Here is a 27,838-nt window from a genome sequence, read left to right as displayed (position 1 = left end):
GCATGGCTAACTCACAGATCCAACTCTGAAACAACCTCTGGGCTGCTCTAAGTCAGGGCACGGTTAACTCACAGATCGAACCCTGAAACAACCTCTGGGCAGATCAAAGTCAGGGCACGGTAAACGAGGGCGGATCCAGCCAATATTTTAGGGGGAGGAGCTAATTGAGTTTCTTCCGTCAACACATCGGAAAACAATAAAAAAGCATCGTTTTTTTTCTCCTTGCCCCCCCTGGATAACTCACAGATCGAACCCCGAAACAACCTCTGGGCTAATCTGTCAGGGCACAGCTATTTTACAGATCGAACCCTGAAACAACCTCTGGGCTGATCTAAGTCAGGGCATGGCAAACTCATGGATCGAAACCTGAAATAACTTCTTTCGAACCCGAAAACTAGATCTAGGTCAGGTATTAGTTAACTTCTTAGGTTTTGCGCAAGAAGGAAAATAAGTAAACCTGAAGAAAAACTCTTTGAGTCAAGGGAGACCTAACGAACTCTACTCAAATATTGCGCAATGCACCATGGAATGCATACGAATGAAGTCATGTAGGTCAGATATTGTTTTGGGAGCAGAAAATTGATAACTGAGATTTAGGTTCAACACCAATAATTTATTGTTGTAATTCATTAAATGTAGGAATTATTTCACTTTCCGTTCCTAGTGGAACTCTAATTGATTCAGAATGTATACTTACAAATATTCATCTTTTTTCTACATATTTAAATTATCAAAATGGACCTTTTTAATGGAAATGATAACCAACCTCGCCCCAGTGCTCTACCTTCCTTTCACAGGCCTGGCTAGAGAGAGAGGTACTGGGCACTAGGATGACAGACGATAACTTTGTTTTTAGTACAGTGCATATATCTGTGAAAACGTTTACTAGAGTGACCACAGTAAATCCGTGAAACTTTAGTAATACTAAATAGCACAATTTCATGCAAATTCCATTGTTTTCTATTGTTTAGCTAGCACTATTTTGTACTATTTAGTAATTAGTGTTTCACGGATTTACTGTGGTCACCTAACAAACTTGTACAAATTAGTGCAAAGTTTTGTAGGTCTACTTTCTACTTACTAATTTGTGAAATTTCTTATGTTTTTCACTGATATATGGTATGCACTTTTGTAAGGTTATTAGAAAACATACCATATGTCCGTGAAAAACCTTTGTAAGAAATTGCGCAAATCTGGACAAATTATTAAGTTCAGTAGACCTACAAAACTTTGCACAAATTAGTACAATGTTGTTAGTTAACTTTTTCTCGGATATGAGTATGGTATGCACTTTATGAACTGAAAGCATTATCCAGATAAATTGCTATATTCAGATTAACGCCTTTCTGCAGTTTATCTAGAATACAGATGTTTCAAGGATAGATTGGTTAAGGTTTTTTATATGTTGCATACCAAGCAATTGATTTTCACAGCTGCCATCTTGGAGGATTTTAACAAAAGATTCGTCATTAATCTCGTTATGTCATCCAACATGGCCGCCGTTTTTTTTTTGGTTATTTCATTCTTTTGGGAATGATTGAAAACCAGCAATAGATCCCTTGCAGCACGTCGGAATGCAGCTCAAACCATAACAAAAGGTTCCCAATTCTCAGGAGATTGAAATTCTTTTGTTATTCCCCTCCAAACTGAGCTGCTTTGAAGTCACATGCAAAATATGGGCGATGTGAATGCAATATCAAATACATCAACACTATAAATTTCAATACATCGATACATTTCGGGCTTGGTATGCATAAAAAGCTTCACCAACACTTTTTGAAGCAGCTGTATTTAGTGAAGTTTAGTCTAGACGTCTAGGGTCGGGATCCGAGGCAGATTTGATGGGGCCATTATATAAGTAAGGTCTGTATTTTCTATTATATGGCTTCTTTTTAGCTCAGATTCTATTTTGAGAAAAAGCAGGGATTGTTTCGTAACAATAAATTAAGATCATTTTAGGCAGAAGTTAGCCGTGTTTTTCGCAAGAAATGAGTTTGTTCCGCATGTGGGGTGGCGCGAGTAACCTTTGCCTTGCAACGCAACAATGTTGCATTGCATATGCAAGTTACACGCCTTTCCATGTTACAACATATTGCCGAGGGCTGCAGTGCCTCTCGCTTCAGTGCCCCGCGGTTAAAGGTTTCGTTGGAGACTGGAGCGAAAGTGCCCTCTATATAACAAAGCCTACTTGGCATGATCATGAAGAGTCAATTGCAAGACTCTAAGAGGACTTTCCATGCTCCTCAAATCTAATGCTAAAAAATATACGTGAAGATTTTTGAACAAGGTGAGGATTCTGAAGTGTGAGGTTGCTGTAATAATCTATATTTTTTTCATAGTTTTTTTTTTCTTGCACTAAACACAACAGTCTGTTGATTCAAGAAATACGCATACATGGAATATATTCATATATTTAGGACGATGAAGAAGATTGGTAAGGAAACGATAATAATAATAATAATGAATTAAGAGCCGGATGTCTTGGTGAATTTTGCAGGCCATTTCACGACAAAGAATTAGTAATCTCCAGTACAATGAACGATACGAATGTACGTTTCTATGACAATAATGTACCAAGATAGAAAGCCTTTCAAGTGCACAGGTTATTGACAAGACGTCAACCAATAACAATTGCCTCCAATTTTGGCGGGAAAATCAAATTCTTGTAGTAGGAATCCGACGAGTGGTGAAAATTACTCAGAAATATTTTTACTTTTTCACCCTGGAATTTGAAGAAATGACTTCAACTTTGTGGTAGTGTAGTCAATGCATGCGTGCCGGCAGAGTATAACGGCTGTGGGGGAAAAAACCTACTTCAATTCTATATTCTTTATGATACACGGAGTAATCTTTCTCCAGCATTTTGATTCTGTACAGGTTTTATCGAATACCATCTATATAGGTCTATTTTCAGCTTGTAGGATGTCGGGCCCATCCAAGGGACTTCTACTTCTAGGTCCCGAAGGCCCAAAGTGGGCACCCAGCATCCCTCGCGTTGTAACGTGCGACATGTAATAAGGATGTGTGACTGCTGACATAGCAGAACCATGAAGGTACGGACCCATTGGACCAAACAGAGGTGGTTGTGCAAGGGAATAGTTGGGTATAGAGCCTATTCTCATGGGACCACGACCATATCTACCAAGATCAAATGGATCCAAAGGTCGTTCATATTCGTACAGTCTTTTGTCTATATATGGAGCCGAGTGCGCCCCATGATGACCATTCGGCGACAACGCTCGTTTGTCATTTAATACGATGACGTCTCGTTCGTCGGTAGGGTTTATTTTAACCTCCTCTCTTCGACCAGGGAGGGGTGTTCTGTCGGAAGGGTGTCGTGAGTCGGTAGAGGATGATTCTCCTCTACCCTCACCTGTTAAGCTGGCGATATTAAAACTGGAAGGACGTTGGGCTCGTGGAGAACGAAGCTCGTCAGTTGGTTTTTCTGTGTCTTTTGGCTTTGTTGTTTCATTGTCGATATCTACGCGAGAAGAGCTAGACTCTCGGTCTCTTTCTTTATTTGGAAACTTGTCGCCCTCGATGCGTTCTCTACTCTTGTCTCTGTCTCGTACTTTTTCTCTTTCTCTTTCTCTCTCTCGTTCACGTTCTTTCTCTCTATTTCGTTCAAAAGATTCTTGATTATGCCAGGGAGAATGGTTTCCATGGTGATGATTCCATTCACGCCCAATCCCTCCCAGTCCACCGTACGAATTCCCAAGACCAGAACCCATCGAGCTTGACATGGTAGAGCTAAAACCACTGCCAGCTGAACTACGATAGTTGCTTCCATTCAGACCCAAAACACCATTTGGGCGACTTCGAAGGTCACTAAGGCCCAGGGTGGGTCCACCGTAGGGAGAAACCGGTGACACGTCGGAGTTAGTCGGGGTAGGAGTTACAGGAGCAAAACTCAGAAAACCAGCTAAAAAAGATGTTTAAGAAGTATATCACTATGCAGTCTGGGGTGCTTAACATTTAACCGGAAATTCTGATTGAAGCAAATGGTATGTCATGTACGCAAGAATATCGTGCAACATAAATTTCTGCAGCCCACCCCTCTTCAATGCTCTAATGGTCCATCCCTTAATATCGCATGTATACTTTTACCAGCGGATGTTATTGAGAGCAGTATTGACCTAATCAACTGTTTTCCCATTTCAGACCACGTGTCATTCCCTAGAGTATCATTTCTTTGTCTAACGGTTGTGCATGAGAAGACATATGAATTGGGTACAACTCAAACAAAGAATATTATTCTCGAGAGAATGACACATGGTCTGAAATGGGCAAAACATTACGCCCAAGAGGATTAGGTACATTGGCATTCGGCTGTCGTTGCAATCTGATAACGACTGTTTTAGGCTTGTTACTTGAGTTTCTGATTATCATGGTGCAATTGTTTAGGAATTCAGCAATTTAAATTTCTTTTTCGTCTTCCAAATTCGTCTCTAACTTCCAAAAAGTGTCCGGGGCCTGGGGCATATTCTACCGTGTTACGGTGACATCACTGCGAGGACTACTGTGATTTTCACCGGCATGTTGTTCTTGGCAATTGTTGTAACGACATTAATATACAAACCTCTTTGTCTAGAAGATTCTGTTGGGTGTGGCATAGCTATTGGACTGGCTGTACCCTGTCCATGGACACGAGGGGACCGGTATCCTACTTCATGTACCCCTTGTCGTGAGTGTAGGGAGAGAGCGTTGGCGGCTCGGCTGACTGGGATTTGTTCTGGTTTGATGTGAGGGTCGTTGTGCATCTCAGCTTGAACCTGGACCAAAAGAGTACTTTAATCTTAGCAATATAAGATATTCGTTTGCACGTTTTATCATTATGATTGATGTATAAGATAACATTTACAATAAAAATTTTAACGGATCAATGATTATAGATGCTATGATTAGCATGTAACAACGACAGAAGGGATTGAACTAGTAATGAAAAACTTTAACATAGTCTTTGGTATTCGAAACTTTTGACGTCCTGTCCTCAAAAAAACCAACAGCATAGTCGTCGTGACGAAGTTTTGGTGGGTGGCGTTTCCATGAAATCGTTGGAAAATACAAATTATTCAATGGCACGTATGGAATGTCCAATTACGTCCATGGAAACCTGTATTACTAAGAACGACTGTGAATCTGAGAGGTTTTGGATATCATTAAAAAATTACCTTTTGTTGATGATAATAAATCTGCCAGGCGATTTGGATATGTGACGAGCACCATTTACCAGGTTTCTGTAACAAAAAATCATCATCATCGTCATCATCATTCGTCGCATACTGCCTTAACGTTTTCTGTAACACTGCTTTTTTTACGGGGTAGGGTTGTTAGCCCTTCGCCCAACCTCCAACCTGGAGGATCAGCTTGGGGATCAATCTTTGTCTGGTCTCTAGCCTTCGACCTGTTCGGTATTGGTGGCCCTACCAGGAGTACAAGACTCCAGCCGACATAGCTCTAGGGGTCGAAGGGACACACATCATATCGTAGTGGGGCAGTAGTGTTTGTTGTCCCTTTGCCTCCTAGAGTTATGTTGACAGGGGTCTTGTACTCCTGTTAGGGCCACCCATGCCGCACAGGTCCAAGGTTTGGGGGTTGGGCGCAGGGCTAACTAGTTAAGGTGATGATCCCTTTGAGGCATTTGTAACAAACAACAAATAAATAAAACACCCAAACAACAAATCAATAAAACACTCAAACAACAAATCAATAAATCACTCAAACAACAAATAAAACACGTCAAACAAAACAGATATAATTTATGATATATGTATAATATATTACCCTGTGAATGAGAGGTGGTGGGACGGCCGCAGAAGGAGTGTGAGGTGACTGGGGAGGTACTCCTACATGAGACTAAAACAAAATATGAAAAAGCTGTCAATATTAAGGCGATCATGGTGCACTGTGTTCTAGCTTGGGTAGCAAACAGCATCCTTAGTCGTCATGCCTCAGTATTAGGTGTTGTTTGTACCCAAGCTAGACCACAATGCATCATGTTTATCAAACTCAGAAGAGGCCTGTTTTTATAAAGACGCTCGCTCTTTAGCCAATCAGCGAGTGCTTTATATCGTAGTTATTTTATGGCAAGAATATTGGTACACCTCTAGACCTAATCACTGTTTTCCCAGTTCAGACCACGTGTCATTCCCTTGAGTATTATTACTTTTGACTGCCTGCAAGATCGTCATCTGCGCATGCGAAAAACAGACGTGCCGATAATACATTTATCTTGTTAAAGTAACACGATATCATTAATTGGCTAATTAATACTCCCGGCCAACCAGAAGCGGGATAGTGAGTAAAATGTACAATAATAACCCTCATTAACTGACCATAGCAGAATTTCCAGGAACAAATAACGGGCTGGCTGGCACAACGGGTAAGGCAGGTGGAGAATGGAAGTGTTGATGTTGGTGTTGATGCTGATGTTGATGCTGGTGTTGATGGTTGTGTAGGTGTTGGTGTTGATGGTTCTCATAGTGAAGATTGTAGTGTCCTCGGTCTGTGTGGCTTTGTAGGAATCTGGAGTTCAGTTCTTGTCTCAAAATATCTTGACCTATGAGAAAGAGTTAAACATTAGATGGAGAACTCAAGTTCTGGGGATCCTGAGAATCCTTGGCTAAAGAGTGTGTAAAAAGGTACTGGTCTGTTGTGCGGTTGGCCCAATATTTAGGGTCTTAAAACAACTGAGAAGAAGGTGCTGCCTTTGTGATTATATCTACGAATGGTAAACCCTACACATGGTTGGGGTGACTAAAATTCATGGTGGTCGCGTCTCTCACGAACTAAGACTTAATAGCGTGTCGAAGTTTTACGCACAATTGGCCCCTTGCATGTGACGTCAAAGGACCTCAATTTGGAGGACAAAACAAAAGCATTTCAATATCTTGTGAATTGGGAACCTATTGTTTTGCCCTTCAAATTAAGCTGAAGTGCTGCAAGGGGTCTATTATGGGTCTTGGTGTAGCAAGCTTTATTGTATTCTTGGTTAGGGGTTCTTGTACTGCAGGGTGTTATTTAGCTTCAAATTCATTATCCCTGGCAGTGGACTTTGTGTCACTACTTCAAAGATTTAACCAATACAAAATAATGTTTTTTCCCTTTGATTCTAAGGGGTGCACCCCTCCCTGGATAAAACTATGTGCGCTACATCCCTCCCTGAACATCCCTCCTTGGCTATTGTTTTGCTTAAGTCTTAGCCTCGATTGTGCACCAATATGTGCTTTTCTTTTGTTAAGGTCCATTGTATAGTAAGGAATGTACGTACTACGGAACAATACGAGTTCATTAAAATGCCACGGGTTTTGGTTGAATAGCTGAATATTATAACACACAACCGAGACTAAGTCTGAGCAATGAGAACTCGAAACTGGAGTTTTGTCTTTCAGTAACGACATTTAGTAGTGTGATCACGTGAGTTACCTGAACCAATCGCGTACGAGTTAAGGCCTTCTTTTCCTCTCCATTGCCCTGTAAGGAATAAATGAAGACAATATTAGTCCGTATTGCTGGTTTTCAATCATTTTTAAGGGAGTGAATTAACAAAACATACGGCGGCCATGTTGCTTAATATAGCAGAAGAATAGTCCCCTTCACAGTTCCCTGCGCCATCTTGAAAGGTAGCCATGCCTTTGCATCGAAGCGAGACGAACGGTGAGGTTGCAATGATGGAGACCTTTTTTTAACACCTTGGACAATTATTCACATGTCTCTATCATTGCAAGCTCACCGTTCGTCTTGCTTCGATGCAAAGGCACGGCTACCTTTCAAGATGGCGCAGGGAACTGTGAAGGGGACTATTCATTGACATTTATTTTGTTAAATTTAACCAAGATGGCGGCTATGAAGTCGTGCAAACGAAGGATTTAAATTGCTATTCTTCCTATTGGTGGCGTGCATCTTCCCACGAGAATAAAGAAACAAAACACGTGGCCGCAACGTTGGTTGATATGATAAAAGACAACAAAAGTAAATCTTGTATAAATAATAAAGTTATATCATGTGAAGGTCAACCAAAAATGGCATCTATGACGTCACCTTCACCCCAGGAATTGAAAAAATTAATATACCACAAAGAGACTGTTTCACTATCCTGCCGAGCCAAAACAGGTCAGCTCCGCGACAGACTGACTGCTGAATTCAGTTATTGTCAAAGCTTACGAAAGTAAAAACCAAATACAAAAATCCACAGTCAAATCCTTTTGTTAGACGAGGGTTAGAAAAAAGGGCCCATCAAAAATAATTCACTAGGCTTTCGCAGAACTGCACCGTAAACTCGACAACTCAGAGAACCCCGCTGATATAGTTACGTATCCGGGACTTCCCTCTTTGTCATCGCCTGACGTCATCAGATGACGCAAGGATCGCATGTATTTTTTGTGTCTGTGTCCTGGGAAGAGCACGTATGCTCACCATTTTATTTATATTCCTTGGCCATGTCTATTGAGCCGAGTCCTTACAGAGACGTTCAAGTTTGGAATTCAAGCAAAAATGTACGACGCAATTCGCAAATTTATTTTTAAATAAAATTTTAAAATAAGATTCTCATGTGAACAAACAAGGCGGTGTGTAAGGATTTACATCCAGGTACAGTCAATTCAAAAAATGTTGTCGTCGACCAACTCAAGCCTACGCGACTGGACCGAAAGGAACTCTGGGTAGCAATCATTGAAGCCGAGTTGACTCCATAATTTTATCTGACTAGTTATGCCTGGTTTACAGCACGAACCTTCGTAGGCGAGCACGAAGTGTTGAAGGAGATTTTTTTTAATGCCTTCATATTTTCAAAATTGTGAGCTGAATCATAACTTCTTTGTTTTTCTTTCCCTAAACCCAAAGACATGCATTTGATGGATCGTTTCTCGCCATTATTATCTTATTACTAGCGGGAATAATCATATTCAGAACGAATTCTTGGTTTTCACCTACGTCATCATGAATTTCAAAAGCGTAAATTCGCATCATAATGAAATAGAAGTTTTATATTCTTGCAAAGCGGTCCAAACTACATATACTGGCCAAATTTTAAGGCTGTAAAGCATTTCGTTGCGGAACTATAGGCAAGTAAACATGACACAATTTTTGGTTAAAATGTATGGAGCGGCCATCTTGGTGTTCCAAGTTGGTACACCATCATGGCGGACGAAATTCCAAAGGCTTAAAATGATGGAATATTTCATATGTTTGGCTATATTTCAATGAAATATACTTTATATAGATCTTTACAACGTGTCTAAGGGAAAATCTTTCAACTAGAGTAAATTATTTTAATATTTTCATCGCTATTTAGATAGACGTGACGGTATTGCGTGACACAAACTCAACCTTCATAACTCGGGAACCAAACATCGAAATGACTCGAGATTTTTTCTTGTGACTTATAACACTGATTTCTAAAACATACTTGAGAAATTCCTTTATACGATCTATAGTTTAGATTTTGATGTTTTGATGACGTCATGTGAAAACCAGCAATATTCAACCGCTTCAGTGATTTTTACCCATATTCCTTTTGGTCCAGTCGCGTAGGCTTGAGCCGGTCGACGACAACATTTTTGGAATTGACTGTATACAATAGGTTTGTTGACTTACTTGAATAAAAGGAAGGTTCACCAGGACCATGCTGGTACGGCATAGGACCAGACGGTGAATGCAATGGCGGGAAATGAGGGAATAACGAGGATGGGTGGGAATGACCAAATGAAGATGACATCGAATGGGAACTGATTGTTGACGTCGAGGTCAATGATCGGTTTAAGCTTGGTATACTAGACGTAGAGACTTGAGAGCTTGGTTTCTGGATTCCTGCAGCCGCAGAGCTGAGGACAGAAGATAAAATGTAGAAATGATGGAATTAACTGACAGAATCTACGAGAGTAGAAAACGTCCAAGCCGAATTTTTTTTTTGGTTTATCGAGAGGTGGATCGGTCGAACAGTTAGTACCATTATAAAAGAGTTAAGTAAAATATCTTACCTTGGCCAATCCGAAGGCTTCGATACGGGAGGTCGTTCTCCGTCTTTTTCCAAGTGGTTTGGAGTAGCGTCGTTAGCATTTAGAATATCTCTGACGTTGAACACCGTTGAGGCTGTGGAATAAAAAAACGTTTGGCATCAGTCAGTTATCCTCACCCCCTCCCCTGCATACGTATTGCCATCACAATCCCACCCCCCCCCCATGCTCATTTCCAAATTGTTTGCGTGACAATCCGGGAGACCCAAAGGCGCTACGCGACCTACAGGCCCAAGCCAACACAAAAAGGAATTTTTTAATGCAATCCGGCTCGTTCATAATAATAGAAGTCGTTGAGAATTTCCTTTTACAGACGGAGAGTGTGTGTATCAGATCTTTCGTTGGAATTTCTTTTTGCAATTATAAAGAGCAATTGGACCCGTGAAAGCGTCGTCACAAATGAATGTTTTATTGTTGAACCTCGCGTCCACTTCGACAACGACTGCGACAATTCTGCAACAAATTGCGCGACAAGCAGCCAGAAATAGCTTCCTAACATGACGACAATGTCTAGCAACGTGACCCGTCTACAAAGAATTCACAACAAAGAAAGGAAGAAAAAACCTTTGAGGTTCCGCAGAGAGTCGTGTATATGCGTGCAGATCTTTTTTTATTTGTGTAAGACTGTTATGGTTGTTTGATTTGGGTCCCTTCCCAGCACACGTCCGACAGAACAATGCGTAGTGAGAGTCTATTCTGTTGAGCTGTTCCTTGATGTTTATTCAGCTTAATCGATGTCAGTTGTTGATTTGAACACTGTAATCTCCTATCAATATAGCTTAATGACTGTTTGGATAGTCCACACATTAAGGTTAATCCTTAGAGCCCTTGGGGAAACTCAGCAATGTCATGAAGCCTTTATGGGACTTTTGAAAAACGCCGCCTTGGTTCAGGTTTACACACTGAATCGAAATATGGCGACCAATTTGAATAACTATTGTTCTGCACTGACCAACGACTGACTAGCCTCGTGTTCACGTGGAAACATAAAAGCGTTTTCGCATGTATGAGAGGCTAGTCAGTCGCTAGTCAGGGCAAAACAGTAGTTATTCAAATTGGTCGCCATAATTCGATTCGGTGTGTACTCGGGAAAATCCGTCAGTCTTTTTCATCCAACCCTAAGACAACCTCTGGGATGACCAAAGTCTGGAGGAAAACTAGAGAACCGGCTGCAGCAAAAACCCTCAAACCAAGGAAGCGACCTGACAAATAACTATTTAACAAGTTATGGAGTGGCAAGAAAACTACCGCTACAATACCGACCTTCATTTTCTTAAATCACCCCCCCCCCCCTATGTGAGCGTGTATACAAATTTTCAACCCCATTCCCCCCCCGAAAATCATTACACTCTTATTACTGAATGCTCTAAGGTTACACTGTAGAACCCCACTCTCCAAATACCAAACACATCCGTGCCCCCTCCCATTAGGTACGCCCCTCTCCTCCCCCTAAGGACTAACTTATCAATCTTTTTACTCACCTCGTGGAGTTACTTTCGCTGGGGGTTCTCCACTTTCCTGTGAACATGAAACATCAACCAAGTCATGAGTAACACAAGACATACATCAGTTTTCGTATGACTGCCGGGTAAGCGTGCCTTGCCGTAACCGCGATTTTTTTTGAATTTTGATTGGCGATTTTTTTCTTGCGCAATGTGATTGATCTGAAAGTGTAAGAATCTTGGCGATTTTTTCACAGTCATACGAAAACTGCTCTACCGCAACTCGTATATAATTTTCTTTATGGATAACCCTTGACTTTCGAAACTTAAGTGCTAAGATAAGTTTGATCACTGTTCTGACATGTCGTCAATCATGCTGAATAGTAAGTAACACAAGCTGAAAATATATCAAGCCAACCAGAGAGTAGGGGTGCATATTTACCCCTTCCCCACACAGCGCCTGAAACAACCATCCCTTAAAAGCTTGTTAGCTAAAAAATTCCATTAGCAAGAGCGGGTTTTGAGATAATAATTTTACCATGGTTTTGCGTGATGTGACGTCTTAAAGACCACGCGTACGTCATAAAGTCCACAAGATGGATTCACGAGAGCAGAGCGAGAACTCGAATGAAAGTGTTCAGCTATTATGACGACGATGCGATGACCAAAACCGTTGTTTCTAGCTATCCCACATACCACGCGAAACCATCGTAAATTTGTTTTCTAACAATGAGTCATACTAAATCTGATCTATTCATCGCTGACGTGTGGGATCCTACACTTTGTTATAATCTCACGCCATTTTGAGACCAATTCACATGAACACAGATAGTAATCACTAATGAAGAGCCAAACAAAAAGCTTCAATCCGTGCGCTTTATCTTTTATAGCGAGCTATTTCTTCATCGATAAGAACTATAAATTTCTTTGAACAGCTTCGAGTGTTGCCTTCAAAAGTGCTTCATCCTATGTACAAAGTTAATAGCATGGAGTGTCGGTGAAGTGGAAGGGTACTCAAGCCAAATGGACCCTCTTGTGTTGCCTTCAAAGATGATCTGCGACGCGTCAAAGGTGTTTTCTCCAAGTGGTAAAACAATACGAGTGAATGGCAAGACAAGTGGACGATGGATAAAACCAGGTGAAATACTAGACAAGGTGATTTGGGATCTAACAAAAGTTTTATCGCCTGTTTGAGATCCACTTTAGAGTTCCAAGTGGTTCAAAGGATGTTACTTGGAAGACCCGTTTTTAAGAGGGAATGTACAAGTGAGATCATGTTCTGGAAATAAATAAGAGTGTGGATCCGATCGAACCAGCACGTCGCCATCAAATACGACAAAAGTTATTGATCCGCGCTTCTGATGCCAGACGGAATTTCAGACGGTGAGGATTTCGTTTTCGAGGCAACTTGGAACACGAATTAAATGTCGTGACAGAGAATGAAAAGAATAATCATTGTTTGATCTTGTTTTTATCTTTTTATCTTAATGACTGGGAAGTTAATCGCTATAGCAGCTAGGAAATCATTATGATAAGAAAAGTGGGGTTTCTTTGTCTCCTCGTGTTTTGGTCGGCGATCCGGCGATCTATCCTAGTGTGCGAGAGTGCTCACTTTACGACTAAACTGCATAAACTCAACATCTTGGATTCATTAGGTATTCTGAGGTTGAGGAAAAGACTGGGTCGAGTTGGAAACGCAGTGCATTGTGGGGCTGATTTTATAGGACATATTTCATGAACATCTTCAGTAAGAGGCTTTCTATCAAAAGTCAAACATACTTTGTGAGGAGTTATGGAATGGAATAATGAAAACCTTCTTCATTTGCATGTCGGAACTCTATCAAGGCTTCGTTTACATAGAGGTAGGGTGATACACTACTAAGGTTGACTCTTCTTTTTTTGATGTTCACTAGAAAAAAAGATTTTCCCCTTGCAGCAAAGTCACCCTACCTTCATGGAAATGTAGAGATGAGGACTAGCATTGGCCATTAAGGCCCACTATCCACCAGCGTTATTTATGAGTGTTATATGTGCTATATATATACAATATCAATAAGGTAACAAAACACATTAAGGTGCAATAGCTATGGCAAGTTTTGATTAGTGAGGCAATGTGTCCTGCCTACGATGTCCTATCTCCTATCTCTTATTGCCTTTGGTTTGGGCAACCTTTTTAGAAATAGGTATAGAGGCTTTGCACTATCACATGATGGCAGCCATGACAGGTGGAATAACAATTGGGTCTTTTCCCCCTGGAAAACTGAATTCTTTCTCATGTAAATCAGATTAGACCAGATTCAATTGTTCCTGCCTCCTGTCATGGCTGCCATCATATGATGCTGCAAAGCCTCTATATATCGTAGTTAATTGAGCAGAGGATATGATATATAAATATATATAGTTTATTTACATGCTGAGGTGTAATATTGGTAAGACTTACCCTCTCATCTTCACTTTCCCCATCACACTGCAAACAAACAAACAATACATTTTGTATAGGAAATCCCACGATCTTGCGTACAATTTGGGATTTATAGGTATGAGTGATGTTTTGAATGTTTTCAAAATTGGATGAGCCTTTAGGCAAATTCTGAATTGTACTCAAGATCGTGATGACCAGCCAAATTAGTTTCTGGCTCAAGGTTACTGGTCAAATGACCAGCAAGACCAAGATTTGACCAGACAAGTTCCAATTCTAGTCAGACATTGTCAAATAACTAGCCATTATTTTAGGTCCTGCTGTCAATCCAGGTTTGATTACCATGACATGATTTGTTCTAACATCTCAGGGCAAAGGGATTAAAGAGAGGACATGAAACCTCATGATATTTCAGACCTTTTTAATTTGGGAATATCCCCACCCCCATTTCAGACCATATGTCATTCCCTAGAGTATCATTTCTTTGTTTAACCATTGCACACGAGAAGACACATGAATATGGATAAAACTCCAACTAAGAATCTTATTTTCAAGAGAATGACATGTGGTCTGAAATGGGAAAACATCACACCAAAGATGATAAAAACTTATATATAAAGACAGAAGACTAATATACTGTCATCTTTTGAAAGGATGTTAACCCCCCAGCCTAAATATAACCTATACTCTCCTATCACTTAATTAAATAATACTCCAGTTACAAATTCTCTGTTGTTTGGGTTAGCCTCGATTTTGTATGCAAAATTATTTTGAATATTCATGCATTCCAGTGAAGGTCCATGGAATTTCAAAGTTTTTGTATTGTTGAAGTTGTGCACTCTTCACTTTGCTGTTGGTATTTGTGAATATTTGCACACTGAAATGAGGGTAACCCTGTATATACGGGTGTGGGTTCAAGCAACACAGCGCTACTTGACTAATTCCAAAATAGTCTGTTTATTAGCAGAAATATACTTGATGTAAATATTCTTTAGGAAAAATAAAAATTTATTCTTACCAGGTATCCACCATCTACTGACCCCCCTGAATCAGAATTATTCTAAAGAGAGAGAAAAAATTGATGTTAGAAAGGTTCTACACGGATCTATGACAGGGTACCATCTAATGACCCCATTAAGTCAGAATAATTCCAGAGAGAGAAAAAATCACAGATTTCTGACAGGGTTTCCAAAGCTTGAAACGTAAGGTCAAATGTAAGGCTAATCCTGAGTACCTCCCTTCCTGATTTACGATTCATTTTCATTACATATCAAGGGCAGTTATCAATAGTTTTTGTTCTAACACAGGAAATGGTACCAGCTTTAAATGATCACTTATAGGTATTTCTTCAATGAGGACAAATCAAGCTTGTATTATTATCATTATCAAGCTGTGTTAGCCAAGACATAGGTGTGTTTACACAGCTACGGGTCACTTTCGGAAGTCCTAGTCCTTTAATGCACTGATCCCGCATTCATTGATCTACTTTTCTAGTTACTTTTGCTACATGAAACAGGCTAAGATGTGTTTATTGATATACAGCATGGAACAAACACCGATTGCTGAAAATTGTAAATGTCTACCTCAGAATCAATGCATTCTGAAGGTACAATAGAGCGGTTTTCAAAAACCCGTGAAATACACTTTAGCGTATAACACTTAATACACTTTATTGTCCGCATTTTCTTTTGATTTTCTTTTGTGTTTTTGGTGTGTTACAATTTATTACACCTTAGTTATTACACTTTGTTTCATGGGGTTTTGAAATCCACTCTAAGAAAAGAAATGATAACTACTAGAAAACCTTTTGAATTTGAGTTTGTTTGTTGGACATTCTATATTCCATTAGGAAAACTAAATCATTGTTTGGTGGTCACTTAAGCAAAGTCAGGATCGGTTTATTTGGCTTGAGGCAAAATACAAAATATATTCCTCACAATGGATCAAGAAAAGTATGGTTTTTATCACGTTCTACCATTAGCATCAGAACTAAAGGTTCAATTTTCAGGGGAAACAAGAAAAAGTGAAAAGAATTTCAGTATAAAATAGAACAGAAGTGAAAGATAAAAATATTTTTTGTAGAATTTCAGTATTTCTGAGAATTAGAAGAGATTTGTTGAAAATATGAAAGCTTTTGATGCATGATAATTTTACATTAGTTGACTCTGGCTTATTTTCTAAGAGGCATTGTACAGATAGTAAATGTCTCTTTAAAAGAATTAAGCCAGGGTTAGGTAGTTTATTTAAAATTACAAGAGATTCATATTGAAACAGAATTAAATATATATGAAGCAAGAAAAATATATTGTTCAAAATATTTCAAAGAGCAAAATTAATCTTTTTTGATGAGATGAACAATTAAACATTTTTTCTTGAGGAAGAAAATTTATTTTGATGGTTGAATAAATGAAAATATGCTTGTATGCTTTAGATTTCAATGTAACAGTAAAAAATTGTTACAGAGTTCTTCAATTATTTATTTACAAAAATATAAACAAGAAAACACACAAAAACAGAACAAAAAGAGAAAAGAAAAGAGAGAAAAGAATAATTATTAACGAACAGATCAGATGTAAATGTAGATGACCTTACTTGAACATATCACACAAACCTAGGTTTCTAACTTACAATTTCTAAAATAACAACAACTTGGTATTGAAAGTTTTTCTAAAACTTCATAATTTAATGCAAGATCATAAGATTCCAGAAACCACACCAAAATGGGTGAAATAAAACTATCTGATTTGGTAAATGAAATGAAAAGCAAGTCAAAGGCGTCAAGTCTCATTAATTTACAGCCAATATTTCCTGAACTGCCATGCATTAGGCACTTAAAAGACTGACATTCGAACAAAAGGACATCACTTAACTCTTTATATAAGTGCTTTCACCCTACAGAATTGCTCATGTACTGTAAGTGGGATAAGTCATTCAAACTAGAAGAGGCTTGAAGGCTCTAATGGCTGCCAAGCCTCACACTTGGGGTTTCAAGTGGTTCTACTTTAGCTGGTTCAAGAGAAATATGATCACCACTCCCTGAGATTCTGCACGGGTGAGGTGCTTGGACATGATTGATGGAATACTTGAAGTATTTTATTAAGTACTCAAGGGTACTATACATTACTTACACTACTAACATTACTAACATGGATAAAAACAAAGATAGAACTTATTAGGATAGAAATACTGGTGACCTGTGAGCAATGGGAGTCGATGATACAAATTCATTGACCTCAAAACCATTTAAAAATTGGAATTTGAAACATGAATTTTAATTCAGGCATGCAATGTTTTTTTTGATATTAGTATAATTGCCTTAACTTGAATATCAAATAATGACAACTATTAAGAAGCAGCAATGGCAACAACAACAATAAAACAATTTAACAATAACGTACGATAGCAACATCAAAAAAGCAGAAACAGCAGTGAAAACAACATTGGCATAATTTTAACACAGCAAAAACTACAATAACAGCATCAACATTAACGACAAGGGTAGCAACAACAACAACAACAATAATAACAATAACAGCAACAACATTAGAAAAGCAACAGCAACAACAACAACAGTAACATAAACCTAGAGTAGCTATTCTGTTTGATAGAGAGACAAATTCCCTGAGGCTAATGAAACAGATTGAGATAGAAGAGCAATATGATTCCTTAATTCTTTCCTGTAACCTAAGACATTAATGCCATAGCTCAACTACAGAATACTCTAGTTAAAGGCTGGTACATTAATTTCTGTCATACAATAAGTGCAATCACTGAGGTTCCAATGAATGGTAAGTATAGACTTAACATCAAACTTGATCAAGAAGGTCCCAAGAGCAAAGATTATCATTAATATTGATGATAAGAAATTGGATAAGAGAAATGAAGGAATCATATAATGCAGTTAGTCTTATCTCAACCCTGAGGCCTAATCCTTTATGCAAAATAAATCCATTGTCATAAAATATAGGTGTGCATGTTTAGCAGTATTTAGATTTGTGATTGTGGGATGTTGTAGTATGAGGGGCAAAATGGGAGTCAAAAATGAATGAGTAAATAAGTGATGAACTGAATGATGGATGGATGGATGGGATGGGATGGGATGGATGGGATGGATGAATGAATAGATGGATGGATGGATGAACGAAAGGGCTATTCTTTTCTTCTGTGTTCTAGAAAGCCTACCATTCAGATTTAAACTTTATAAACAGGATTTTAAGATTAAAAGAGCAAACTAAGAAAACAAAGGGATAAAAAGAAAGAAATAAACAAATTTATGAAAGAATAGTAATTCCTTTCTTTTATTTGGAATGTCTAGCCATCAAGTTCTAACTGAGTGTAGCCTCTAAAAAACCTTTAGATCAACCCCTGCCTTCAAACAAATTTAAAATGCCCTGCACTATTTAACAATCTAAGATTGCTTTAAACAAAACTGAATTTTATTTAAGCCCGAAACAACTTCAGTGATCCCTTTGTACTCAACAGCAGCTTTAGGTAAAATGAAACCTTCTCATCTTGGTATAACCGAAGTAGAGAGTGAGGCAGAGATTTCTAGGTTTGCATACTAACAATTTTCAAGCAGTTTTTCAGATAACATCTCTTTGTTTTCCATTTTTCCCATGTGTTTGTGGTTTTTAACACCTACCCCCCCCCCCCCCCCCCTCCATGTCTTCCTCTCAAAGCAAGGTTTTGAAGAATTCCACTAATAGTTAGATTAATGTAATGGGATTTTTCCTGAGTCAATGAGAGATGACCCATGTGATTAAAATGTATGTTACATGACCTACCCCACTAGTATGTGCTGATTTCTTCTCCTTGTGAGCTGAGCTGCGAGACCCCTCTGATTTTTGAGGTTCCTCATTTTCCTCTTCAGAATCAGAGTCTTTGAGTTTGGGGTCTTGCATCTGAAAATATAATATCAAATAGAAAACTTTCAATTTTTAGTTAAACTTAATTTGTCATCCAGGTTTTTTAAAGGTTCAAGTTTTTTTATATTTTATTTCCCAGATAGCATTAATTTTATACAAATATTTACATTTTTTTGTCTACTATTTTATCATCAGAATTCAAAAATTTCCCTTAGAGACTAGAGTGACTTTGACTTATGCTCCTTAAATTATAGAGTTGTAAAATGAAATGAGTACACAGCAAGAAAGAAGTTCTATTGAATATTTTGGTTAGATTCTTCGAGTCAAGCAGTATCCTTTAAATTGATCGCTTTAGTTGAGTTATGCATGGATACATAATTTTGATTTTGGTGTAAAAGATACCAATTGTCCCTTTTCTCATTATGTAGGTACTGTAAATACTGCTGTGTTTCAGTGGTTGTAAAGATTTAGGCCTTGTTTTGAGCAAATCATTTGCAAAAGTCAACGATAATGTAAAGAATCTGTAAGTTAAATGATATCAATGTTTTGAAATCCCACAGACTCTTAATAGTAAGTATCTGTAAATAGTTTACTTATAAAAAAAGGCAAAACCCATACAAGTGAGTCTGTGCTCTTTAAAAAAAGCAATATGCATTGAACACAGAATGGTGGGATATGTTTAGCCTCCAACATATAGTCAGTTCTCCCAGTTTTTTAGTGCGTAAAAGTATTATCTCAAACACAACTCATAGTCTGCCACTAGGTTACACTCATTGGTATTAAGTTTTAACGTGAAACTAGTGTATTATAGTTAATACTTGCAAAATCTGACCTTGATAGAATAGTGTATGTTAGCAGGTAGGGTAGAAGAAAGGGGCATAATATTTCTATCCTTCACCATGGAGTTGTGATCTAGTTTCCTCTGATCTACAAATTAAATGGCTGTAATATTGGGTACCAACCTCACTACAAGTTCAACTGAATAACAAATTCCTTGACCTACACTCCCATTATCTGGCATCCAGATAATAGCATGCGTCAGGAAAAAATGATCATTCAATTCACAGAGGAAGGATTTCGACAATTAACAACATTAAGGATCAATCAAAGTCTTATGCCACACCTTCTTATATTAGCTTTAAATGACATATCTTAGACACAGTAGCAGATGACTTCTTAGCTCAGGAAGCCTCCTTAATACTTATACTATAATTATAAACTATAAAAACTTAATAAGGTCTCGTTTTGTGTGATGAGTTTGTCTGTGAGCCAGATTTTCAAAAAATGTTTACGATATGGGAATGCAGGTGGTCAGAATCTAATATCAGATGAGTATGTTCCCTCCTCTGCCATCACACTAACTAATATATACTTTTCCTGAGGCTAACGACACTTCAAAACACCACAAAGAAGGACCATACGTAAGATATATTGGAAACATTATCATATAGTTCAAAATAACGTCTTGGTCTTGCTATAGTAACATTTGAACAAATTACTCTTGAGATAAGATTTCATGATATATAATTAAAGTATTACAGCAGCTGCAAAACAGTTAGGTATTGGGAGCAGATGCTATCTATATTAAACAGCATAAAAAATGTAAATAAGATCTAAAAAAAACTACCCTTGCTTTCTTATACTAGGTTAAGAATTTTGTCAAAAGCATTAGGGAGATTTAAAGCTCTCTCATACAAATTTATTCATTAAAACTTAGTAATCATATAGCATGAAAAATCTCATTAGTCTTACGAAAAATAGATTATCATCTGGTAAACTGTCCAATGTTAATTTAACCCTCAGTATGAGGATGAAACTCCATATGTAACTATATTGTTATATTATTTATGTTTTTTCCCTTTATTAGATTATATGGTAAGTTCAATGTGAAACAGTACCCTTTAGGAGCATGTTTTGACTGTGCAAAGGTTAATCTCCATCATCAAAACTGTGCTATAAATGTGGTTATCATAACTAGAACTGACATAGGTATCAAGTTTCAGTGTCAATAGTTTTTCTGTACAGAAAGAAAGAATAAGATCATTTCCTGAGAGACCAATTAAACATATCAATCAAACATGCATGGGTCTATAGATTCTGAGTACAGAATTGACTAAGTATATGTATTTAGGGTGAAGTTATTTTGGATCATAGGAATAGGAAAATAAGATTTGTATGGAGGCTTTAAGTCCATTAAGAATGAGGATTTAATCCCTATATAACACTTGAACTGATAAAGGATAAGACAGATATGAGCTTTACACATATTAGGGTGTACTTGTTGATGTACAGCTAATAATATCACCATATTCACAATGCAAGCAATACTTCATGAAACAATCCATCATTGATATATACAATATATATAAATCTATTAAACTTACAATGGTTTGCAAAAAATCTGCAAAACTCAAATATATCAATATATATCCATATCTAAACTAATTGGCATATTTCCAAATTTTTGGAAGACAGCAGTTTTCAACCACAAGTCAGTTGAATATCTAATATTAATGTTCACACTGTACACTATGATCATAGTTTACCAAAATTTGAGTTGAAAATTGCCCAGAATGCACCCAATATATTGATATTCATTTTATTTACACAATGTTTGTGCATTACTGATATGCTTCTAAAATTATGCCATTAAAATTTATAAAGATTATAGTATATATTATATGAAATTTCATTCTACTAAATACATATTAGAGAGAATAGGAGAAAAAAATCAAATGCCCTTAGGGGAATCGATTCCTGCTAAGGGCATTTGATATTTTCCTCTTATTCTCTCTGTTTCATTATACACACCGAATGTATAATTTATAACTAGTTATACTAAATACATATTTAGATGATTTCATTATATTTATAATTTTTTTAAATGTCTACAATGTAAGGTTAAATAAATTTATAGGTATATACCTGTAAATATTATGTCTGGTACAGTATATGATTGACGGCCTACAGGTTGACTTGTGGTTGTCAGCCACTTTGACGCCATTTAATAAATAAACAATGCAAGTTACGATAAGCTTAAAATTACAACCAATATGTAAAACATGCAGTTATTTTAATTATCAAAATGGAACAAACATCATTAACAATCTCATGCAGCATTCTTTGATTGCACGTTATGTCATCACGGCCATGTTGGTGCCATTTAACGAAAGATTTCTCATTAGCATCTATTGTTAACGGCACCACAATGGCTGTAATGTTTTTGTCTTTTGCCTCTCTTGGGAATGCTTGCAACCCGTCAATTAGAACTAAGAATACAAAATTTAATTCAGAAAATAACTCTGAAGTATTTTTGAAATCTTTTATATATTATATATTAAATGAAAAATAATTGAAAGACATCAGAAATCTGTTAATCAAGCAAGCAAAAATAAGCTCTAATTGTAAAGTAGTTAATGATATCTTAATGATATCGTTTTTCATTAGGCTTGTTTTTGTTTATTTTAGATAATCGAGATTTTATTTATTTGTTTTTGCTAACTGAATTTTTCAATAGATCCATTTATCTACAAAATCAACTTTCAATGATACTTGTACAACATGAAATTATGGACACTGAATACAAAGAAAATATTGACAACTTTTCAATAAATTCAGATTACATGTATTTTTAGAAGTTTTGGAAACTAAAATCAAGTGAAGGAAGTCTATTCTTTTTTATGTCAAATATATTTTTCTCTCAAATATGTGTAGGATGATAAGAATAAAAGGTAAAAAAGGACAGTAATATAAGAGGTTTAGAAGTGGGTAGACACAACAGTGTCAATGTAGGGTCATAGAAACAAATATAGAAAAACTACCTCATCAAAGAATTAGAGTTGTAAAAAAAATTAGGATCAAAACTGTTTTCAAGTACTTAGGAAGAACAATGGATGTTAAAAAGGAAGTGTTACAGAAAGAGTTGCACCTGTCTGTGGGTGATATTTCTCATTTGGAGACCATATGATGTGTGACAAAATGTAAATAATATCCTGTACTGTCAAGTAAAGACAAATGAAATAACTTAGCTCTGACAACTTTAAAATTAAACTCTCTGAAGAAGGTAAACAATGATGATGAGAATGAATAACTGAACGACCTTTTAGCCTATCATGTGTCAATCATGAAAAAGGAGATAACAAACTAGGGTTGTGCATACATGCATACACACACACAAAACAATGATATCTCATAATTATTTTTGTTCATGAAGTTGTTCTTTAAAAAAAGAAAATAATCGTTTTTGGTTGAACAATTATTTATAAAATCAATAAAGCCACTAGTATTGATCAAAAGAAATTAGATTGCACTACCAATTTTAGTTCTAGTTCATATTAAGCTATTTAAATAATCTTATTGTCAAGATGTTTTCAAAGGTAACAGCCCTAATTTAGAGAGATTCTTTTATTGTCTAATAAGAAGGTTTTATAGGATCTTCGGTGATTACTTGCAGCTGTTCAACACAGTTAGGTTCCCAGTATTAGCTCTTATGGGAGTTAGTATCTATATTGATCATAACAATATTACAGTGTATGAACTCAGGGACCACAGCATGGGTGGGGCTTGGGGTGAATTAGCCCCCCCCCCCCTCCATCCCCACATTTTTAGCCAAAAATTTATTGTCTGTTATGAGTTGCCTTAACTTTGACATGACTTTAATTCAATGAATTTGTTGCAATTATTGCATCTTAAGACCATGGTACTGTAAATCCCATTATGGAGTACCTCCATTTCAAAATTTTCAGGGGGGTGAAGACACTCTACCAACCCCATCAGATTAGGCCCTACACTCGAAACTATGCTCGGTGGTCCCTGGAACTACATACTCTACTTAATACTTACCCTTTGCCGCCTTTTCTCAGCCCTTCTCTTCTTATTGCTGATCCCATTTTCTTGGCTGCATTTGGAGATTTTACTTTGTGGTTTTATTTCATTTAGGATGCCAGTTTTATTCGGAGCTCTGGACTGAAAAATAAATTTAATAAACCAAGACTTAGTCGAAAAGTTGGTCTGATAATAAAAGTAATTAAAGTAGCAGATTTGCAACACTCCTCATTGGAATAATAACTTAGTTTGTGCAATATAATGCAGAAAATTCTTGAACTTTGGAGCTATTATGTTAAACAAATTTGAAATAAATAAAATAAAATAAAAAATAAAAGGGATTTAACAGTGGCATTTCTACAGAGTAGCTATTCATCCACTGTCATTCCAATGGGAATTTAAAAGTTGATTTTTGCAGCTCTATGGAGGACAATTAAGTAAATGTATACTCTTTGCTTGTAACTTGTAGTTTCTATCAATATTATATGAATGTATTGTTAAGAAAACAATCAAAAAAAATCAATCAAGAAATGGGGTCTTGCTTTGCCAATAGGGTCTTTAAATGTCAATAATCAAAATTCCATAGTGATCAAAGAACTAGTTAATTTTACAAGAGAACTTTTTCAAGTACATCAATAAATTATGCACTTTTTGTTTAAGTAAGCGCAAGTTTTGGTAATGGCTTGTATTCTATGAATTCTGCATTATAGTCTGATGGTATAAAGTACAAGATAATCAGGTTTGTAGAGATGACATCACAGCCATACTGATAATAATCTATAGGAGTATCCATCCTTCAATTGAAGAAGGATAAAGGACATCTTGAAAATCTAGTGAATCAGACAATGGATCACTAAAGATTGTATGATGTTTGCCAACGGCTTTCCTAGATTCTTCCTATGGTAAGATATTGCCACAGAAACCAAAGAGCTCGATCTGGTAAAAAAGGTAATGGGAAAACTGCACTGGACACAGTATAGTTCTGGAAAAAAATTCAGCTTTAATTCTGCTAAAGCAACTTGGCTAAAGCATGATTTCGGCAGTCAAGAATGGATTTCCTCATGAAGACCAAAAGACAATCAAGCAGTTTGACTGTTATTCTGACTAGTTAAATAATGGGATAATAAAAAAATATATAAAAAAATTAAAAAATCTAAGATTGTAACATTATCACTAACTTTGTCCTGCTTAGATATGTTAACTTTGGAATGGGTTCTTTTTTTCGGCAGAGAAATTTAATAAAGATTCCAACAAATTTGGACTAGATTCAAATAAAGTAACACCAATACTATACATAAAATCTCTAGGGGCTTGTAAAAATAATACTCCATCAATGGGGAGTTGTAGAAGATCCTAAAATTAAGAAGAAAGTCTTAAGAATAAAATGGGCTTGATATTGTAATGGCTTGAAGAAATAATGTATCTTGAAGGAATAGCTAAAAGGTTGAAGGACTAGTATAATTCATATATGTGACTTTTTGCGAGTTGATCTCGGCTTAAGAACCCATCGCTTAATCCAATCACCTCCAAATTTTATCTTCAAATTTATAGATTCTTATTTTAAAATAAAACACATTTAAGAATAGGATGTAGAACTCATCAAAACTACCAGAAACAGCTTTCAAATGGTGGTAGTTGATGATGAGAGCTCGAAGTATTCGCCGTCAAATTTTGGAGAGAGAAAATGAACTTTTCATGTCCTGGCGTAAATAAGCCTTTGAGTCGACAAACACTGTTTGCTTGTTTAGGAATAATTCGTAAAAGTCCTTTAAAATGAGGTCAAAACAAAAACATTGAATATTTTTAAAGGTGGCTTTTTTGATAGATTCCTGCTTCAAAGGACTTGAGGTTGAAGTTTACTATGTACGGAAGGAAATAGAAAGACCAACTCTCGAGCGAGTCGTCGTAGCACATTTTTGATCCCTAATTGTCCTGCTACGAGATTGGACAGTGGTCAAGAATAAACGCTATCACAGTGCTTAGCACCAATTTTATGGCTCAGTTGTGGTCGATACCACGAATGTTTAGCCATGAAGCTGTGCTATCAGTCTTGGGAACGACCAAAAAATAAAAACATACGAACAAGAGTTAATGTAAGGAGACTAAGGTGATCATCTCGAAGATAATTTCCATTCAATATGCCCGACCATCTATCAACCCCGCTACATACTTGAAATATTGGCAAACCGAACACAATAAAGACTCCTTTGAATATAATTCACCATTCTGAAACCTTTAGGTTGGTGAATATTCATTGTAGAGGATAGAGCTATGCTTTAACCAGTGTCGTGATGAGAGCTCTTCATGTCGAACTTTGATAGAAATTATTTAACAAAAGTAAACATTGTACAGGGCTCACTTCTAGCCGCCTTTAGTACACAATAAGGCCAAAGAAATAGCTAAATACACAGAATTTTGAGAAAGACAACAGTAGGTTTACTATGTACAAGCTTTCTTTACCATATGTAGAAAAACTAGGGAGCAAAAATAACGGAATGGTTGAGTTATTTGGCAATGTTTACGCGAGGAGTCCATGCAGTTGAACGGGCTATTACTGTTAACAGTTCAATAAAAGAACGCCGCAAAGAATAACATTTCGCCTTACCTCCAAAGCCTCCAGCGACGAGAAAGATGAAATAGCAAAACCATCAATTATATCTTCTTCGGGTGAGCTTGTACTGTGGCGTTTTCGAGATGGTTTTGAGCGGCTTTTGCCATTCGAGTTGACTGCCGCGTGTGAAAGTGAAGTCTGATCCTCCATGTTACATACTGGCATAACTTCTCCATTCTGTTTGGTCATTCTATCTTCGTCGCTCGTAGCCGCTCTCTTAGCCTCATCATCTTTCATTTTCATCGTTTCAAGTCATTCTAGCGTCCCTAGATTATCAGTAGCTTTAATGATCAAACTTTTCTTACACGACTATGGGACATAAATGCGCGAGTCAAGTTTTTGAGCCTCTGTTGCCAATATCAGCGGAGTATTACAAGCTTGATTGACAGGCGAACCCGCCCCTTTTGTTTTTCAGACCGCTCTACTGGGGCTTATAACAAGGGTCCAACATCACTGGGGAAAAAATTAAGGAGAATTAGGGTCTTGAAAATATCTGAAATCCCCTTTAATACGCTACACTTAGGATTTTAAAAAGACTTGAGCAAAGGAGAGGTGGAAATATGTGTTTTGTTCGAGGACCGCTCGCAAGCTCAAACCATATAAGCCGCGCGCGCTCAATTAATTAACGAAGTATTTCAGCTGTATTTGGGGACAGATCTAAAGCAATCAGCGTTGTCACTGTTTCGAGATACCAGCTTTTAAAACATCCGCTATAGAATCAAGAAGATAAAAGTTTCCCCAGAAATGCGTGATACGGATTTTCTTAGAAATTAGGATGCTTTGGGCTACCCAAACATTGACTCAAAACTAACACTGATGAAAATCTTCACTACTCATTCTCAAAATTAACTCCATTGAGATTCAAAAATGGTCCATTTATAATAGTTTTATCTTTAGAAATTTTTCGGAATTTTTGGCGGGATTGATAATTGAAAAAAGAAAAACAACTTGAAAGAGTCAACTACATGCGAGGCGAGAGGATTGAAGAAGCAAAACGCTGTCCTAATTTCATTATAAATGTCTGAGTGCAGTTATCAAACAACGTTTTCTTGATATAGCTAAAGGCTATATTTGTTTGATTATTGCCCTTCGAATAGCCGTATGGCATATTTAATGTTTTTTCCAATAGATCGTACTATTTGATATACATTTATAGCAAGCTGATATATGTATTTATACTAATGCTTAATGTTTTGAGATAAGACACGGAAAACCCGACCAAGCTAAACTCAAGCACTTTGCTGATACGAACCTTACAGATTGGACCTATCAATGCTAGTATATATAAATATATAGAAAGACGAACAAAGAGAGAGAGAGCTCGAGACTTCCGAGCAAAAATATATTGGTAGTAATATTGGTAAAAAGAGTTAGAATCCAAGTCAACATATGACGTTTCGTCATCCGTCCCATAAAAATGGAATGGAATTAAATTGCAGCCGAGATTTAATCATTATTTTGGGAGAGTAGTTTTGAGATGTTATCTTTGAGCGTTAGCACGATAAAGGTTCAGATGTTTAGATGGCACAATTGAAGCTTTATTTGGGCCAATAAGTATAATACTGATCAAGTCAGGACATAGTGCTGCGGACAATTCTCTGCGATGGTGGGGCCGAAAAATCTAAAAAAAAAAACCCGACTGAATAATTCTTTAATAGTTTTTA

General features: G+C 37.0%; 1 protein-coding gene across 1 annotated transcript; it reads right to left on the bottom strand.

The window, feature by feature from the left end:
- Positions 1-598: 598 nt before the first annotated feature.
- Positions 599-26,604, bottom strand: LOC116296114 (uncharacterized). The gene is made up of 14 exons (XM_031704071.2): positions 26,169-26,604; positions 23,582-23,704; positions 18,659-18,775; positions 14,893-14,934; positions 13,896-13,922; positions 11,495-11,531; positions 9,978-10,089; positions 9,595-9,821; positions 7,426-7,473; positions 6,336-6,559; positions 5,785-5,856; positions 5,172-5,237; positions 4,580-4,772; positions 599-3,922 (listed from the first exon to the last, which is right to left on the bottom strand). The coding sequence occupies exons 1-14, from the start codon at positions 26,415-26,417 to the stop codon at positions 2,895-2,897; spliced, it is 2,565 nt and encodes an 854-aa protein (XP_031559931.2). The 5' UTR covers positions 26,418-26,604; the 3' UTR covers positions 599-2,894.
- Between the last annotated feature and the right edge of the window lie 1,234 nt (positions 26,605-27,838).

This window comes from Actinia tenebrosa, unplaced genomic scaffold, assembly GCF_029948245.1.
Source record: "Actinia tenebrosa isolate PJP-AT-01 unplaced genomic scaffold, QUT_ActTen_1.0 PGA_scaffold1__47_contigs__length_23844297, whole genome shotgun sequence".
Taxonomy (NCBI): Eukaryota; Metazoa; Cnidaria; class Anthozoa; order Actiniaria; family Actiniidae; genus Actinia; species Actinia tenebrosa.
The sequence above is the reverse complement of the archived record's forward strand: the minus strand, read 5'-3'. Positions and strand labels throughout refer to the sequence as shown.